Below are 16,489 nucleotides of genomic sequence, written 5' to 3'. Positions count from 1 at the left end.
ACCTGCCTGCCCTCTACTGGATCCCCCAAATTTACCAAGATATCAAGCCAACTTACCAAATGTATTTAATAAAATTACAATTATAGAATAAATTAAGGGAAATGTGTACTAAGGTTTCCTATATCTTGTTTATATGCTGCTAAAGTAAATGATTGATCATAGGTTTTAGATTTCAAGTATTGATAAAATGAGAATTTTATTTGAATATTTTAAAGTTCCAGTCCCACAATTTACAGAAACATGAAATAGAAATGCTGTTAGTGTAGGTAATGTCACAGCCTCTCAAAATTCTCCAGGATAGAGGAGCTGGGTGGGGTAGCAGAGACAAAGAGGATATATCCAGCTTGACTGTAAATTAACAAACCAGAAAAGTCTAGAATAATTCACTGTTTGATTAAAATTATTATCCCATGCCATTAAAAATATAATTTAAAATATGATATTCAGAGAATTATTTGAACTTATTTGATAACAACAATTAGTATGTATGTAGCACTTATTATTGTCAGGCACTAAGTACTTCATATATACTAACTCATTTAATCATTGCAGCAACCTATGAGATAGGTACTATTCGTCTCCATTCTATAGATGAGGAAATGAAGGCTTGGAGAGGTTAAGTAACTTCACCAAGTTTGCCAGCTAGTAAGTGATTTTTGAACTACAGACTTACTGCTATCCTGAGCTTAGAAACAACAAATCAAAACTCAAAGATGTTAGGTGCATTTCCTAAGGTACGAGAATTACAAATGCTAATTGAATCTCCTGAAAAGATACAAAGATCAAAGATCTATCTGTATTTTATAGAATGCTAGTTGACACAAAGGAAGATAATTCTGCAATTCCTAAGGGCTGTAAATGTCCCTCCCTTAATTGAGTTTTGTGATAGAAATGAATTATTTGACGTCCTGGAGCATCGTCTGTGCTAATTTTAACAGTTGTAATGACACAATTCTATCTTAATTTTATTAATTGACAAAAAAGATATGGAGTTGCATGGATATTTTGTCGACAGAAAATCACAGAAGAGAGAGTTAATTGAAAACAGAAATCTTAAGTGGTCATTCAAATTTAAAGGAAAAAAATAATTGGCTTCTCATTTCCAGAATTACCTGGTAAATACACAGAATGGTCAGCTACTGTTCTTATCATAACCCTATATTTGTGCCAAGGATATTCTGGAGTGGGGAAAATAAAGCCTACTGATGAAATCTCAAGTAATTGTTTCTCCCCTAATGACCTAAAATCAGAGGTAATAGATATGCTACTTTAAAATAATAGCTTTAAAATGCAGTTGGAATCTAGAAGTCAGGCAAAGGCAATAGGCAGATAAAATAACGGGGTATGGTGTGGCAGATGCAATAGGGAGGTCAGAAATCAACACTGGCAATTGGGATGTGGGAGTCAGAAAGGTTGGGATGTGTAATCACAAACGAAATTGGATATCAAAAGTCTTAGGACATGGAAATAGAAGTTAGAATACAGAAATCAAAAACTTTGAGATATAGGAGTCAAAAATGGCAGGATGAGGATACTGAAGATTTTAAAGTTTAGGAGGTAAACCGTAGGGATGTGGATTCATGGGCTGTGGATGAGCTATGAAAATCAAGGAAGAAGAATGGAAGACGCAAATATTCTGGTCATAATGGAGCAGCTTATGTTAGATTAGACCTCCAACTGAAAACAATTATAAAAACAGGACAAATATATATATAATAACTATATTACATATATCACGTATATAACAACTATAAATAAATAACTATATATTTAACAATAATTTAACATAACTAACAACCATACACACACACGGCAAATGCATATACTTAACAACTGCTAGAAGATACTAGAGAACAACCAATAAAGGCAGGACTTTAGCTTCAATCCTTAACAACATGAAAGCACTAAGGGCAAGATCCATGTTCACCTCAGCTCCCCCACCCCTCCAACATCCCAGAGCATTTTGCAATTGGCACAAATGGTGACACAGCTAAACAGATAGCAGCAATCTCAGGATGCCAGGAAGAAAGATAGGAGTTTGGGAATAAAAGCAGCTGGGATTTGAGGGAGAAAACTCTAGAGAGGAGGAAACTACAGAGATATGAGCACCAAAATCCGTCTACAAATTCCCCTCAAATCATCAGTCTATTCTTAAGATGCACATGCACAGGGAGAAACTTTATTTATTTATTTATTTATATTTATTATTATTATTATTATTTTTGAGGAAGATTAGCCCTGAGCTAACATCTGCTGCCAATCCTCCTCTTTTTGCTGAGGAAGATTGGCCCTGAGTTAACATCCGTGCCCATCTTCTTCTACTTTATATGTGGGATGCCTACCACAGCATGGCTTGCCAAGCGGTGCCATGTCAGTACCCAGGATCCGAACTGGCAAACCCCAGGCCGTCGAAGCAGAACGTGTGAACTTAACTGCTGTGCCACCCGGCTGGCCCCAGGGAGAGACTTTAAGAAACTAAGCAGAACAGCAGCACCTAAAGAGTTGAACAGAGATTTTACCAGCTGCACAGTGTTGGGGAGATTGGGATTAGAGTTCAATCCCCACAAGGTGGAGGGGTCTTGGTAAATATCCTAGGCTTTTAGATGAAAGGTCTAGTAAGGACTGTAACCTAGGAATAAGGGTGAAACTGCAAAAAAAAAAAAAGGAATTTAAAAGCCTAAAACCAAGCCTCATTGTAATGCAGGTGATCCGCTGGTATTATATCTGCCTACTATAATAAGAAAACTTAACCCTCTTTGGAGAAAGCCAATATCGTCCAGAGCCTCTACAACTTTTCTTCCACACTGCCTGACACTCAATAAGAAATTATGAGGCATGCTTACTAAGACCAAATACCAAAACCCAGGAGGACCCAGAGTGATTCAGTTACTGGAGTTATCAGATAGGGGCTCTAAATAATCTGATTAAAATGTTCAGGAAAATAAGGGAAAGATAAAGAATTTCACGATAGCCTTGGAATCTATTTAGAGTATGGAAGGGGAGGAGTCAAGTGAAAGTTCTGGAACAGAACACATTATAACTAAAATTAAGAATTCAATAGAGGGGTTGCATAGCAGCTCAGACATAGCAGAACAGAATTTTTACTCAATGGGCGAAAGGTCAGTAAAAAAATATGCAGATTTGGTGGCAGCCCTGTGGTGTAGTGGTTAAGTTTGGTGCACTCGGCTTCAGTGGCCCAGGTTCATGGGTTCACATCTCAGGCGTGAACCTATACCACTCATCAGCCATAACCCCTGACTCATAACCCCTGACTCCCAGAGCCCAACTTCCATTTTTTTAAACTTTATTTACGTTAAAATTACACTGACAGTGTCTATTCCACGTTAAGTTGTAAAATTCTAGCTGGCCCCTTCTCGTCCATATTTCATTTAATATGAACTTATATGTTACACCAAACGATCCCATTGGAGTGAGAATTTATTTGAGCAGAAGTAGGACAAAGTCACTCCTTTCTGGTGCTCTTCATTTCTTCTTGAAGTTTGACACTTCCAGTTGGGGGTCATTATCCTTTAGTGTGAAAAATTCCTTTAATACTTCTTATAGTTCAGCTTTACCAGCAACAGATTCTCCCAGCATTTGTTAAGGTGAAATCTTTATTTCACCTACATTTTTTTAAAGGATAGTTTTGCTGGGTATAGAATTCTATTTTGGGTGTTTAAAAACTTTTTTGGCATTTTAAAAACGTTTTTCCCTTGGTTTTGGTTGCCATTGTTTCTGTTGAGAAGTTAGCGATGGGTCTGGTTGTTGCTTCTCTGAAGGTACTATGGTAATATGTCTCCTCTCCCCACCAGCTCCCTCCACCATCTATTGCCATGGGCAATAGTCGTGCTGTAGTGGTTGGGGGTACGAACTACTGTGGGAGATGGAGGAGTCAGAGGTCATGGCTGACAGTTGGGTTGTGGTGGTTGCCTCAAAGAACAGAGGTCAGAGGTCACGACCCACCTGAGGTAGCAGCGGTTGAAACGAGCGCAGAGGGCGGTTGGGACTCCGGGCCCCAGGCCCCGCCCCCGGCCCCGCCCCTCCCCGTCAGGCCCCGCCCCTCCCCGTCAGGCCCCGCCCCGTTCAGCGCTTCGAACAAGGAGGCCGCGCGGCTGAGGCGAGGAGCGAAGGAGAGAGCGAGCGGCGCAGGGACCCCGCGGGCGGCTGGGGCTTCTGCGGCGCCCGCCTCCGCTCCCTCCCCTCGGGCGCTCCGGGCCGCCGGCCGACGCCGCCTCTCGGGAAGATGGCGCTGCACTTCCAGGTCAGTGCGCTCCGCGCCGCGGGCCCCGCTCCGCCGCCCCGCGAGGCGGCGGGACGCTGAGGTCTGGAGACTGAGGGCTGAGGGCGGCGGCGGAGGCCGTGGGGCCGCGGCCTGGCGCGCCGGGTCGGTCGGGCACCCGGGCACTGGCCTGGGCTGCAACCCCGGGCCCGGGCCCGAGGAAGGGGCGGTAGGTGGAGGGGCAGGGCCCCGGCTGGGAGCTCGCCCCGCAGGCGCGGTGCGGATGCGGAGGACCGGCGCCGCGGCACGGCGCGCAGGGCGGCTTGGCGGCCCCCGGGCAGGTGGGAGCCCGCCAGGCCGGACCAGCCTTCCCGCCGCGTCGCCGGCCGCGGCTCGCTTGTCCGCCTGCACCCGGGACCCAGCTCGCGGGGGCCTGGGTCCGCCGGCGGAGCGGCGGCGGCGCTCGGACTTTAATTGGCCAGAGCGGGCAGGGCTGTCTCCGTGGGGAGTCGCGAGGGAGGGCTCCTCAGCAGCGTCGTTGGAGCAGGACCGGGGCCAGGGCGCGCGGGCAGCGCGGAGCCGGGAAGGCTGGGACGCGGGCTGGGGCAGGCGGCTCACGTCGTCTCGGGCTGCGCTGGCGTGTGCATCCACTTACAAACTCTGCCAGCCTTTATGGAACCCCTCGCTGTGTCTCAGCGCTGTGCAGAGTTCTGGGATAAAGGATTGTATCATCCGACTCTCCCTCCCCGTTAGAATTCACAGATGATTACAGTTCACGTGAAAAATGACATGATAGAATTAATCACAGGATATCACGGAAACATTGAAAAGGAGCGCTCAGCCGTGTGTGTGTGTAAGTAAGGAGTGAGGCAGAGCTGCTAGGCTTCTCACACGAGCTTCGACCTTTCTTTCCTTCGTCCACTTATTTATTAAGTTCCTACTTTTCTAGGTATTGAAGACACAGCTCTAGCAAAACTTTATGATTTCTACTCTCAGGGAACTTGCAGTCTAGTGGGTCTTGAAAGAATCGTAGAAGTTGGCCAGGTGAAGGGGAGGAGAAGGGTAGAGAGGCAGGAGGACCGTGTGAGCCAAGGCAAAGAGTTGTGGAAGAACATGGCCCGCGGCAGGAAGTTAGGTCTAGCTGGAGCATGGGGTTCATATTAAAGAGAAGGGAGCAAGGGAGGTTGTGGATGGCAGGACGTGACCTTGGCGGGGTAGGCAGTTTCGTAATGTGACAGTTTATGTAAGTGTCGCGTTCCCTTGGTAGACTTCTTTGGACCCCCTGTGGTCACACTGACTCATTCCTTATTTATTGATTCTTCCAAAGGGTCTTTTCCTTCCAACCAGCAGCTCTCCTGTCAGATAATTGACAGCTCCAGGATGTTATAGAGCAGGAGGTAGTGAGCCCCACACGTTACCTTTTGACTCCTTGCTATTTCTGGGGGTCTCCAGGTCAAAATAATGTTATTTATTACCGCTTTAGTAAATATGCCCTCTGGGAAATTTTCACAGGAAGAATCTCACAGGGAGGACTGAGGGATTGTAAATAGGTAATCAGATGTTCATAGTTTAGGTGTAAATCTTGAGGGTAAATTGAAAACAGTGGTGGAAGTTTGCAGCGTTTTCAGACTTGGAAAGATGATGTATAATAGTAAATTACCCAATTATGGAAGACTTTTTCATATTTAGGTAGAATGTTGGAAAAATGCTGCTAATGCCCAAACTACCCATATTGCTTTCTCAGGAATGTATTTCACAGCAACTGTGGACAGCTTAAAGGTGGAGTTGTACAAATAAGAGATCAGACAGTTTTGGGGGCCAGAAAAAAGCTCTGAAACTTCCCGATTTGAATTATTTTCAGCATATGGGATCATATTGTTACTCACTTAAGGAGCGTTTATTAATAATGATAACTGGTATCTAGCATTTTGAATTTTCACAAGCTTATTGTAGAGTTTGAGCCCTACGACTAACTTGAGAGGTGTGCATATATATGCATGTATATATTTTATTCCTGAAGACATTAGTCTTAGAACAACTGTGACTTGCCCAAGGCTACAGGGTTAGAGCAGGCCTAATAACTCATAATTCCATATTCTTTCATACCAATATCTTACTGTCACCTACCCAACTGGGTAGCTAGTCAGAAATTAAGCCGTTAAGATGATGAGTAAAGAAGTGAATTTGTGTAAGGTGAGGTTAGGGCACTGCTCCATAATCTTTTTCACATCATGGCATACATAAAAAATGGTAATTGTGTGGCTCATTGACATAAGCTACTCGCTGTCAAAAGCCTGGCTGCCTGGAGGGCAAGGGGATCAATATCCCAGGCGTACCTATAACCTATTCAGGGCAGATGCACTCTTGTTAGGAAGCTATGAGCTAGGATATTCTGTCCCAAAGGAAGTAATGGATCTGGATTATTTGTAAGTAGACTGCCCAGATTAGGGGTCAGTGGGCGGGGAGGGCAGAGTGAGGAAAGATAAAGCTGGGAACAAGTAAGATGTAGGCACTTTAGATAGAACAGAGGGACCTTGATGAAGAATTGAGATAATATTAGGAAAAATTTAGGGGACCCAGTTGGTTGATCTTTTTTGATTTCAGGATTGTTCTAGAACCAGGGACTATAGCCATGTTTCTTAATACCCAGCCAGGCTACCTGATTCGATCTAAATATGATTGTGATCTGTTATATTTGAACATAACATCATGAAAAAGGGGTTTGGGAAAGATCATCCTGGCAATATGTATTTGAATGGCAGAAACTATAGACAGACACCAATGTGGTGGTTTATAGTTATCAGTAACTGAAGAGATTATTTACAGTTTGTTGTGGATCTACTGTGTGCCGGGCACTGGATTAAGCTTTCTCTCATCTTTTGTATCTTAATCTTCGCAGTTATTTTGGAAGGTGGATATTACTGCAATTTCAAAAGTGAGATTTAGAAAGCTTAAATAATTTGCTTGAGGTCGTTTAATAAGTAAGTGGCAGATTCCAAAGCTTCTACTCTCATTCGCAAAGCAGCCCCGGAAGAAATCCAGGGCCCTACAGGCCGCAGTTAGGAACAATTGTTCTCTTGCTCTACTGTCTATGAGTATCATGTAGAGGTGTTAAGTCTGAGTCTTTATTTAAAAAGAATTGGTAGGACTTTATGACAAATTAGGTATGTACCTGCTGTTAGCCAGACTGCGAGGTTTGAGGGCACAGTTTCCAAGATTGCCCTCACTTCTGACACCAGCTATTTGTTTGGGTGTTTCCCAGAACCACCCTCAGGTTTTTGATAGTTTATCAGAAGGACTTGCAGGATTCACTGAAAGCTATCATACTCATGGTTGCAGTTTATTACTGGGAAAGTACACAGATTTTTTAAAAAAAATTTTAAGTAGTTAAAACATTTTATTTTTTTAATTTTTAAATTTTTTTCTTTTCCATTTATTTGTTTATTTTCGGATGTACATCATAATATATTTCGATTCTGTGTAGATTACATCATGTTCACCACCCAAAAACTAATTATAGTCCATCCCCTCACATGTGAGCCTCATCATCCCTTTTGCCCTCCCCTCTCCTCCTTCCCCTCTGGTAACCACCAATCCAATCTCCATTGCTATGTGTTTGTTTGTCTTTGTTTTTATCTTCTACTTATGAGTGAGATCATAGGGTATTTGACTTTCTCCCTCTGACTTGTTTCACTCAGCATAATACCCTCAAGGTCCATCCATGTTGTCACAAAATGGCCGGATTTCATAGTTTCTTATGGCTGAGTAGTATTCCATCGTGTATACATACCGCATCTTCTTTATCCGTTCGTCCCTTGATGGGCACCTAGGTTGCTTCCAAGTCTTGGCTGTTGTGTGTAATGCTGCAGTGAACATAAGGGTGAATGTATCTTTATGCCTTTGTGTTTTCAAGTTCTTTGGATAAATACCCAGCAGTGGGATAGCTGGATCATATGGTAGATCTATCCGTAATTTTCTGAGGATACTCCATACTGCTTTCCATAGTGGTTGCACCATTTTGCACTCCCACCAGCAATGAACAAGGGTTCCCTTCTCTCCACACCCTCTCCAACATTTGTTGTTTCCTGTCTTGTTAATTATAGCCATTCTGACCTGAGTGAGGTGATACCTCATTGTGGCTTTGATTTGCATTTCCCTGATAGCTAGTGATGTTGAGCATCTTTTCATATGCCCGTTGGCCATCTGCATATCTTCTTTGGATAAATCTCTGTTCAGATCTTTTGCCCATTTTCTAATTGGTTTTTTTGTTGTTGAGCTGTATTAGTTCTTTGATTATTTTGGATATTAACCCCTTATCTGATATATGGTTTGCAAATATCTTCTCCCAATTGTTAGGTCGTCTTTTCGTTTTGTTGATGGTTTCCTTTGCTGTGCAGAAGCTTTTTAGTTTGATGTAGTCCCATTTGTTCATTTATTCTTTTGTTTCCCTTGCCAGGTCAGACATGGGACTTGAAAATATGCTGCTAAGACCGATGTCAAAGAGCGTACTGCCTATGTTTTCTTCTAGAAGTTTCATGGTTTGGGGGTCTTACGTTCAAGTCTTTACACAGGTTAGATTGATTAAAAGAAAAGACGCATAGGGCGGAGTCTGGGAGAGTTCTCAAAGCTTTTGTTGTCCTCAGGACATATTACTCTTCCAGCACATGTGTGTGGCCATATGCACTGAGTATTGCAAACCAGGGAAGCTCACCTGAGCTTTGAGTTCTTTTTTTATTGGGGCTTCATTACATGGTCATGATTGACTGATTGCTCACATGATTGATCTCAGGCTTTAGGTCAGCTGAGACCATGTTATCCAAAGTACCTACCGTAAAACACATGGCTGGTCTTTCTGGTGTGGCTAGCCCTACCAGGGTTTGATGCCCCCTTCCTGCTCCAGCCCTGAACAAAAACACTCCTATCAGTATGACACAGATTATCTCCCAGAAGCTGAGGGCAAAGGCCAGACTTGTCTTTGGGCAAGGCCAAACTCTTAACTATGCAGGAGGGACTAAGGAGAAGGAAAAGGCAAATATAGCATCAGGATTGTAAATCTAGATTCTGGTCTACATCTCTGGAACCAGTGAAAACAAAGGGACACTTGAAGTGGAAGTCTGTGGGAAAGTTCAGTTTCTGACATTTTTGGGTTGTCTTCAGCATCTTTCTGGATTTCCAATAGGAAGAAATTTGTAGACAAATATAAAGATGGTGAATAGACAGTGTTGAAAGTATGGACTAGGACATCATCTGTAGGTAAATGATGACTGAAGTAAAAGGTGGCAAGATGGCAGGGTGGTGAGGAAACAACATGTACTTGGGGCCTAAAGACTTGTATTTGGCTCAAAGTTGACCATTTACTCTGTGGTTGGTTTTGAGCAACTTACGTATCTATAGTTGATCTTTCAGCCTCAGCCTTTTTGTCTGTAAAATGGATGTGCTGAAAATATGTACTATGCAGGAATCTGCTTTTCAGGATTCATTTGAAAAGTAAAGATGGAAATACTTTTGTAAACCGTAAAGCACTAAAACAAATACTACTCAGTTCATTGTAGAAAGAAGAATTCCAAGAGGCCCAGGAAAAAACCTACAAGGGAAAAGGTAGTAAAGGGAGGAGGAAACAAAGAGTGTGGGAAATGAAGAAGTTCAAGACGAAGGCATTTTCTTTCTTTCTTTTTTTTCTTTTGCTGAGGAAGATTCACCCTGAGCTAATGTCTTTTGCCAGTCTTCCTCGTTTTTTTTTGGCTTGAGGAAGATTAGCTCTGAGCTAACATCTGTGCCAGTCTTCCTCTATTTTGTATGTGGATTGCAGCCACAACATGGCTGACGAGTGGTGTAGGTCTGCACCTGGGATCCAGAGCCCATGAACCCAGGCTGCTGAAGTAGAACAAACTTAGCCTCTCTGCCACCGGGCCAGCCCTGGCATTATCTATTAATGGTAATCAAGAAGCTTAATTCCAGAAGGCAGGAAAGATATAGGGAAGTAATTGAAGAGTTTTAAATTCAATCAAAGTGGGATTTTTGTGGATCATTGATTTATTTTTTTATTATTAGAAGGTAGTTTTTCCCTAGAACAAATGCCTTCATTCTTTTTTTTTTCAGCTTTATCGAGGTATAATTGACCAATAATAAACTGCACATATTTAAACTGTGCAGTTGGATGAGTTTTGACATGTATAGACCCGTGAAACCATCACTGGAATCAAAATAATGAACATATCCATCACCCTTAAAAGTTTCCTTATGCCCCTTGGTAATCCCTCCTTGCTGGTCCCCTATGCTGTTCTCATGCTCTCCTCTGCCTGCAGCCAGAGACTACTGATCTGCTTTCTGTTACTATGGAAGCTGACAGTATACTCTTTTTGTCTGGCTTCTTTTCCTCAGCATTTACCTGTTGATAGATACATGTATGGGAATTACTGTATAGAAAGAAGTCACATCATTTAGGGGTTAGTTATATGTCAAGTGCAAAGGCCAGAAATGAGTCCAGAATAACTTGGAAGATCCTTGTTTAGACTGTAGGCAGGATTATGTCATTGTCTTCTGGGCTATGGAAGTTGGGTGCTGTCTGTATTTGATAGTTACTCTGTGGGAGTTAGGGGATGTCCAGCTCTATGTATTAGTTATTTATATGGACTTCTAATGTTGATATCATGCCTTATAGAAACTTTAATAACTCAAACCTGATTTGTCATCGAATGGAGAAGGCATCCATTTCTCTGAGGTATTCTCATGTTAACCATATTCTCAGATATCACTGTAAAACTAAGATGCAAATTTATCAATCGCTGTGAAAAATAGTCTCTCTTTATTTTTGAACTTTCCCTTTTTATCTTGCACCACCTTTCAGTTGGTAATAATTTGAAATACCTTGGCGGGGGTGGGGAGGGGTGGGGAGTGGCAAATTGGTAACACTGTTGACTTAAACAAATGCTGTTTAAATATACTCCAGACTTGTCCTATGTTGAGATTCTCTAAATCAGTGTAGCAAAACAGGCAAAATAATTTCCAGAACTTTTCAAGGATCTTTCTAAATAGGTTACTTAGGTACCATTGAATGGATTAATATTAATATTTGTATTAGTTTCTTAGGGCTGTTGTAACAAATTACCAAACTGGGTAGGTTAAGACAACAAAAATTTATTCTCTTACAGTTATGGAGGCCAGAAGTCCGAAACTAATGTGCTGACAGGGTTGGTTCCTTCTGGAGACCTGAGGGAGAAACCCTTCGTTGCCTTTCTTCTAGTTTCTGATGGCTGCTGGCAGTCCTTGGTGTTCCTTGGCTTGTATAGATGCCTTACTCAAAGCTCTGCTTCCTCCTTCACATGACCTTCTCCTTTGTCTCTCGACATCTTGAATTTCCCTCTCCTTTCTTTTATGAGTCATTGGATTTAGAGCCCACTCTAAATCAGCATGATCTCATACTGAGATCCTTAATTTAAGAATGTGCAAAGACCCTATTTCCAAATAAGGTCACATTCTAAGTACTGGGGATTAGGATTTGGGCATATCTTTTAGAGGGATACAGTTCCACCCATTACAATATTATTATTATGTAATATTAATAATAAACAGCCAGCCTTTATAGTATATGCTGTGTGCCAGAAGTTACATGGCCTTAACTTATTTAATCCTCCAAACAAACCTATGAGGTGGACACTGTTATTAGTCTCACTTTTTTGCTGCCTTTTGTTTTTAAACAGGACTTGTCACTATTTCTGGCCTAGTTCTTTTTGCATTCAAAGTCTACTTCTTCAAAGACCTAGATGAATGCATGACAGCAGGATCGGTTTATCGTTAAATTATTCTGGGTATTATCAGTTCTAAAATTGAGCCCTTCAGATTTATTAGGTGAAGGAAAAGACTGCTGAGGTTGATCATGAATCGCAAGAGGGAGAAAGGTAGCTCTTTTCATTTTCATATTTCTTACCCTTCGAGAAAATATGGGAATTCATATGTGTTGATGAACCATAAATTTTCTATGCATTTTAATATTGTGAACAGTGTGTAATAGGACTCTCAGGGTTTGTTGGGCTAATCCAGGTGGGGAAAATGTTTAAAATGTGGTTCATTTGAGGTCCTTTATCTTAATTTATCCATTTGAAACCTTTCTTTTATACTTTTATTTTCACTCTAGCAGATAATTCCTACGTCTGGGATGTTGGGCTTTGACTTGGTTAGGGAAGTGTAAAATGCCATAAAGGAGCTAAGAAGGAGAAAGAAGTGAAAAGCATAAAGGGAACTAGGGGAGGTCTCATTTCAGTGTTTCTTGTGTATTCCTATTAGGCAAAGGTATATACATTTGAGGGAATGTTGGGACTAGTGTAGCTGTAAGGCTGCCACATAAAAAGTCAGGCCAGAAAGGGCCAAAAATAGCATTTTTTAGAAATATTTCATTACCTTCATATGCCCACCTGATATTGAAATCTGTGCCAATTTTTTTTTGTCCTTCAAAGAATAATTTTCTAATTCAAGTTCAAAGTGCAGTAGTTTGTTTTAGTAACAGGCCTTTAACAAAGATTCTTTGATGCTGAGAGGAATACTGAACTCATTTTTAAAATTTTTCTTTCAGATTTTACCCATGTGTCATATCTCTTCAGATGAGATTGTATTTATTAAAAGAATGAATTATCCTTTGTGCCTATAAAGTAGGAACCTGCAACATGGTAACTAGTTATTACATTGCTAGAAATAACGTGGGGTCAAGTTATAGTTCCTGAAAATCATGACATAGTTCGCCTGCAGCACCATGAGTCATTAGTTCAGAAGCCCCAAATCAGCATATATTTATAATTATCTTTTCTTTTTTATAGATGGAACCATTGAAGTTCTTAAAATTTGAGAAAGAATGTAAATTGGCATAGTGTTTGCACCTCGGGCCTGATAATTTCCCCCTACCCATCTCTTTAGCTTCGTTTGTTGTCTCTTCCCTGCTGTCTGTTTACCAATCACGCTGACCTTTTAATGCCTGGGAATGATTAAGCTCCGTTCCAGGCCATGGTAAATGCTGTTTCTTTGCCTGGACTGCTGTCTAGTCTTTGTGCGTCTGGCTTACCCTTTCAGGTCAGCATAAATGTTACTACTTCAGGCAAACCTTTTCTAACTCCTTGGATTAGGCAAATCCTCCTCTTTCTATACTGTTACTTTTCCATCGAAGACTATCAATTTATAATTAAAGAATTTGGAGGTAAGAGATAGGACTTTTGTTTACCACTGTGACCCCTAAGTAGGTAGTGGTGGCTCAGTAAGCATTTACTGAATTGATGAATACAGCCATGGTATTTGCATTCCTTGTTTCCTGTGATTAATATCTTTACCTTACTTTTTCTCTCAAGTAAAATGTAACTTTTTTTCTTATCAAGAGTTTGGCCGAATTGGAAGTATTGTGTACTCATCTCTACGTAGGGACTGATCTTGCACAAAGAATAGAGGCTGAGAAAGCACTCCTGGAACTTATTGACAGCCCAGAATGTCTCAGCAAGTGTCAACTTTTATTAGAACAAGGAACAGTAAGTATTTGATAACAGCAATTAACCCTGAAAGATCAGTAGATATATGTCAGTGTTAATGAACTCATATAGGTTAGCATTGATAATTGATAAGTAGTGCCACGTCTTTTTACTAGAGAAGTTTATTTCACTGTCAAAGAAATTAATCAGAGAAAGATTTGGAAAGCCTGGAAAACAAATTTAGGGAAGAGCCCAGGAGGTGGAAATAGGCATGAATTCAAATAGTTTATCATTCCTCCTGGCCCCTTTTTATTGGGCAAAAGTTACATTTTTAGACAGTTGACTAACAGCTTTTAAAAAAAAATCTAGGTGGGAGAGGCAGTTTGTAATTCACTCTGAATGAAGGAATGATTCAGAGGAATGCTGACTACCTCTTGCCTGCCTCACTTCTAGAGATAACATAGCCATTTGTTCAGCAGTCGTTTAGGAAATACTTAAATGTAAAACCAGGCGCTGTACTACCTATGCGCTTTATGTGCATGCATTAAAGTAACACATAGTTTAGTTGGGGAGGCAGAGATGGATAAATAAAGAGCTATGAAATGATACGGTAAGCACTACAGTAAGAAACTGTATGGTTTAGAGCAGAGGTTGGCAAATTTTTTCTGTAAAGGGCCAGATTGTAAACTTTTTAGACTTTGCAGGCCAAGAGGCAAAATCAACCATTTTGTAAGTATGTCTATAAGAAGAGAGAAAACAAATTTCCACAAAGTTTTATTCATGAAATTTAAAATATAATAATTGGGTCAGTTTTTTGTTATGCAGGACTACTAGTGAAAAAAAGAATTATTCTTTTGGGGATAACATTTTCCTTAATCGGGGTTCAGCGTTAGTATTTCCTGTCATCAGTTTTGATTGCAAATGTTTATATGTTAATACTGATCCGTAATGAGATTCTACATATTTCATCTTTGGAAATGTCTTTTCACTCAGATATGTACTGCCAAATATTGATATCAATCCATGAGCATGTAATTTTAATTAAACCTATTTATCACTTAGAAGGCATTTATAGAATTCTTTTTTTTCCTTAAAGGTTGGTCCCTGAGCTAACAACTGTTGCCAATCTTTTTTTTTGCTTTTTCTCCCCAAGCCCTCCCAGTACATAGTTGAATATTTTTTCAGTTGTGGGTCCTTCTAGTTGTGGCATGTGGGCTGCTGCCTCAGCATGGCCTGATGAGTGGTGCCCTGTCTGCGCCCAGGATCCGAACCAGCGAAACCCTGGGCTGCCCAAGTGGAGCGTGCAAACATAACCACTCGGCCATGGAGCCGGCCCCCTATAGAATTCTTTTAAAACTTCTCTTGATATTTGCCTTTTAGAGTGTCATTACATTGCAGATTAATCACTTCCAATTGAAAGTTAGATGGAAGCACCTCAATTGCTCACTTAAATGGATTTTGAAATGTGGAAATTTCCGTTGCACTTGCATCAAGGTCTGAAAAATGCTGCTGGAACTGCAGTTTGAGCTCAGAAAATATGCTCAGGAATAGAAATCTTGCTACTTGTTTTAACTTGTGACAGTGTATAAAGCAGCTTGCTATTACTTGTGATTTAAACAATGTTAGTTGTTATTGAAATGACTTTACTTCATTATAAGTTTTGTATATAAGTACCAAGCACTGTTTGCCTTTTAGGCAATTTTGTAATCTTAGGTTGACTTCATTAAGAGACATTATAAAGTTTGCAGCAAGAGCTAATTTCCAAAGCCACTTAGTGTTCAACAGTAGGGGTTTAGAATGGTTCTCATTCAGAAAAATTTCAGTCTCAGCCCTGAGCTAAAAAAAATTGCAATAAAACTTTACCACTGCTAAGCTATTGAACTGCTATGTGGTGAGGCAAGTCAGGATTTTCAGCTTCTATTTCTGATGGAAATTCACAGAACTGAAGATAAGTTCATGAAAGTGAATTGAAGTCTACTGTTAATACCACTGATTCATTAACACATGATAGATTCAAATATTTACTACAGGGTGTCTACTGATGAATAATAAAATGAATCAACATAGGCTTTAGACTCTGTTTTCACAAGCTTTGTAAATTTGTCCAACCAAGCCCTTTTCTTCTCTGTATATTTTTACCACCACTTGTGACACATCTTAGCAGATACTACTTCAGTTGTACAGAATTAGTGTTTCTTAACTTCTTTGAAAATATTCTTGCTTTATGTACATCCATTAAAGTAACACATAGTTTAGTCCACACAGACTCTTCATAGAGGTTAATTCTTTAGTCACTTCAAACTTAACATTGACTTCTGGAATAAACAGTAAGTATCAATGAAGTATGAGCAATATTAGTAACATCTGTCAACTCATCAAGAACTAAGGAGAACCTGCAAATCATTTGCCTTGTTTGAAGTGCACTTTGATGTTGTTCCGCTGTCTTCAATTGTTTGAGCATTGTTCTTGCCGCAAGGCTAGTAGTCTGAAGTTTGTTTTCTCTGCATGTATAACTTTGGCTACTGCAATAAAATAATTGTGATTTAATGAACTCTTCATTGGTAAATGGCTTTCCTTGCTTGGCTGACAAATGGGCCACTTTGAAACTTAACTTTGGTTTCAGCTTCATTGTATTTTTAATTTTTGTGTAGAAATTCTGCTGTGATGAGATACTGTTTTAAATTTTCTCCTTTTTCTGACTGTTGATTTCCTGTGAATTTGGAATATTGTCATGAGTGCTTTGTCTGATTGTTAACACATATTGTATTCTTTTAGGATGGCTATAGTGTCAAGCCTAGAAGGTACATTGCTTTGCTATTTAATT

The 16,489-nt window shown here is 40.6% G+C and overlaps 1 protein-coding gene across 9 annotated transcripts in view; it reads left to right on the top strand.

Annotated features, from left to right (window-relative positions):
* Positions 1 to 4,082: 4,082 nt before the first annotated feature.
* Positions 4,083 to 16,489, top strand: part of RANBP17 (RAN binding protein 17) — a 335,940-nt gene continuing 323,533 nt past the window's right edge. For 7 of the 9 annotated variants that reach the window (XR_011505729.1, XR_011505728.1, XR_011505727.1 and 4 more), the window contains exons 1-2: positions 4,083 to 4,261; positions 13,579 to 13,725. Coding sequence is in view for 6 of the 9 variants with exons in the window: in XM_044777678.2 (XP_044633613.1) it covers positions 4,244 to 4,261; positions 13,579 to 13,725 (165 nt within the window). In the remaining 3 variants the exon portion in view is untranslated. The remainder of the gene's footprint in view (positions 4,262 to 13,578; positions 13,726 to 16,489) is intronic. The other 2 variants (XM_070517099.1, XM_044777679.2) reach the window with 1 other exon arrangement.

This window comes from Equus asinus, chromosome 9 (assembly GCF_041296235.1).
Source record: "Equus asinus isolate D_3611 breed Donkey chromosome 9, EquAss-T2T_v2, whole genome shotgun sequence".
In the NCBI taxonomy this organism is placed as follows: domain Eukaryota; kingdom Metazoa; phylum Chordata; class Mammalia; order Perissodactyla; family Equidae; genus Equus; species Equus asinus.
The sequence above is the reverse complement of the archived record's forward strand: the minus strand, read 5'-3'. Positions and strand labels throughout refer to the sequence as shown.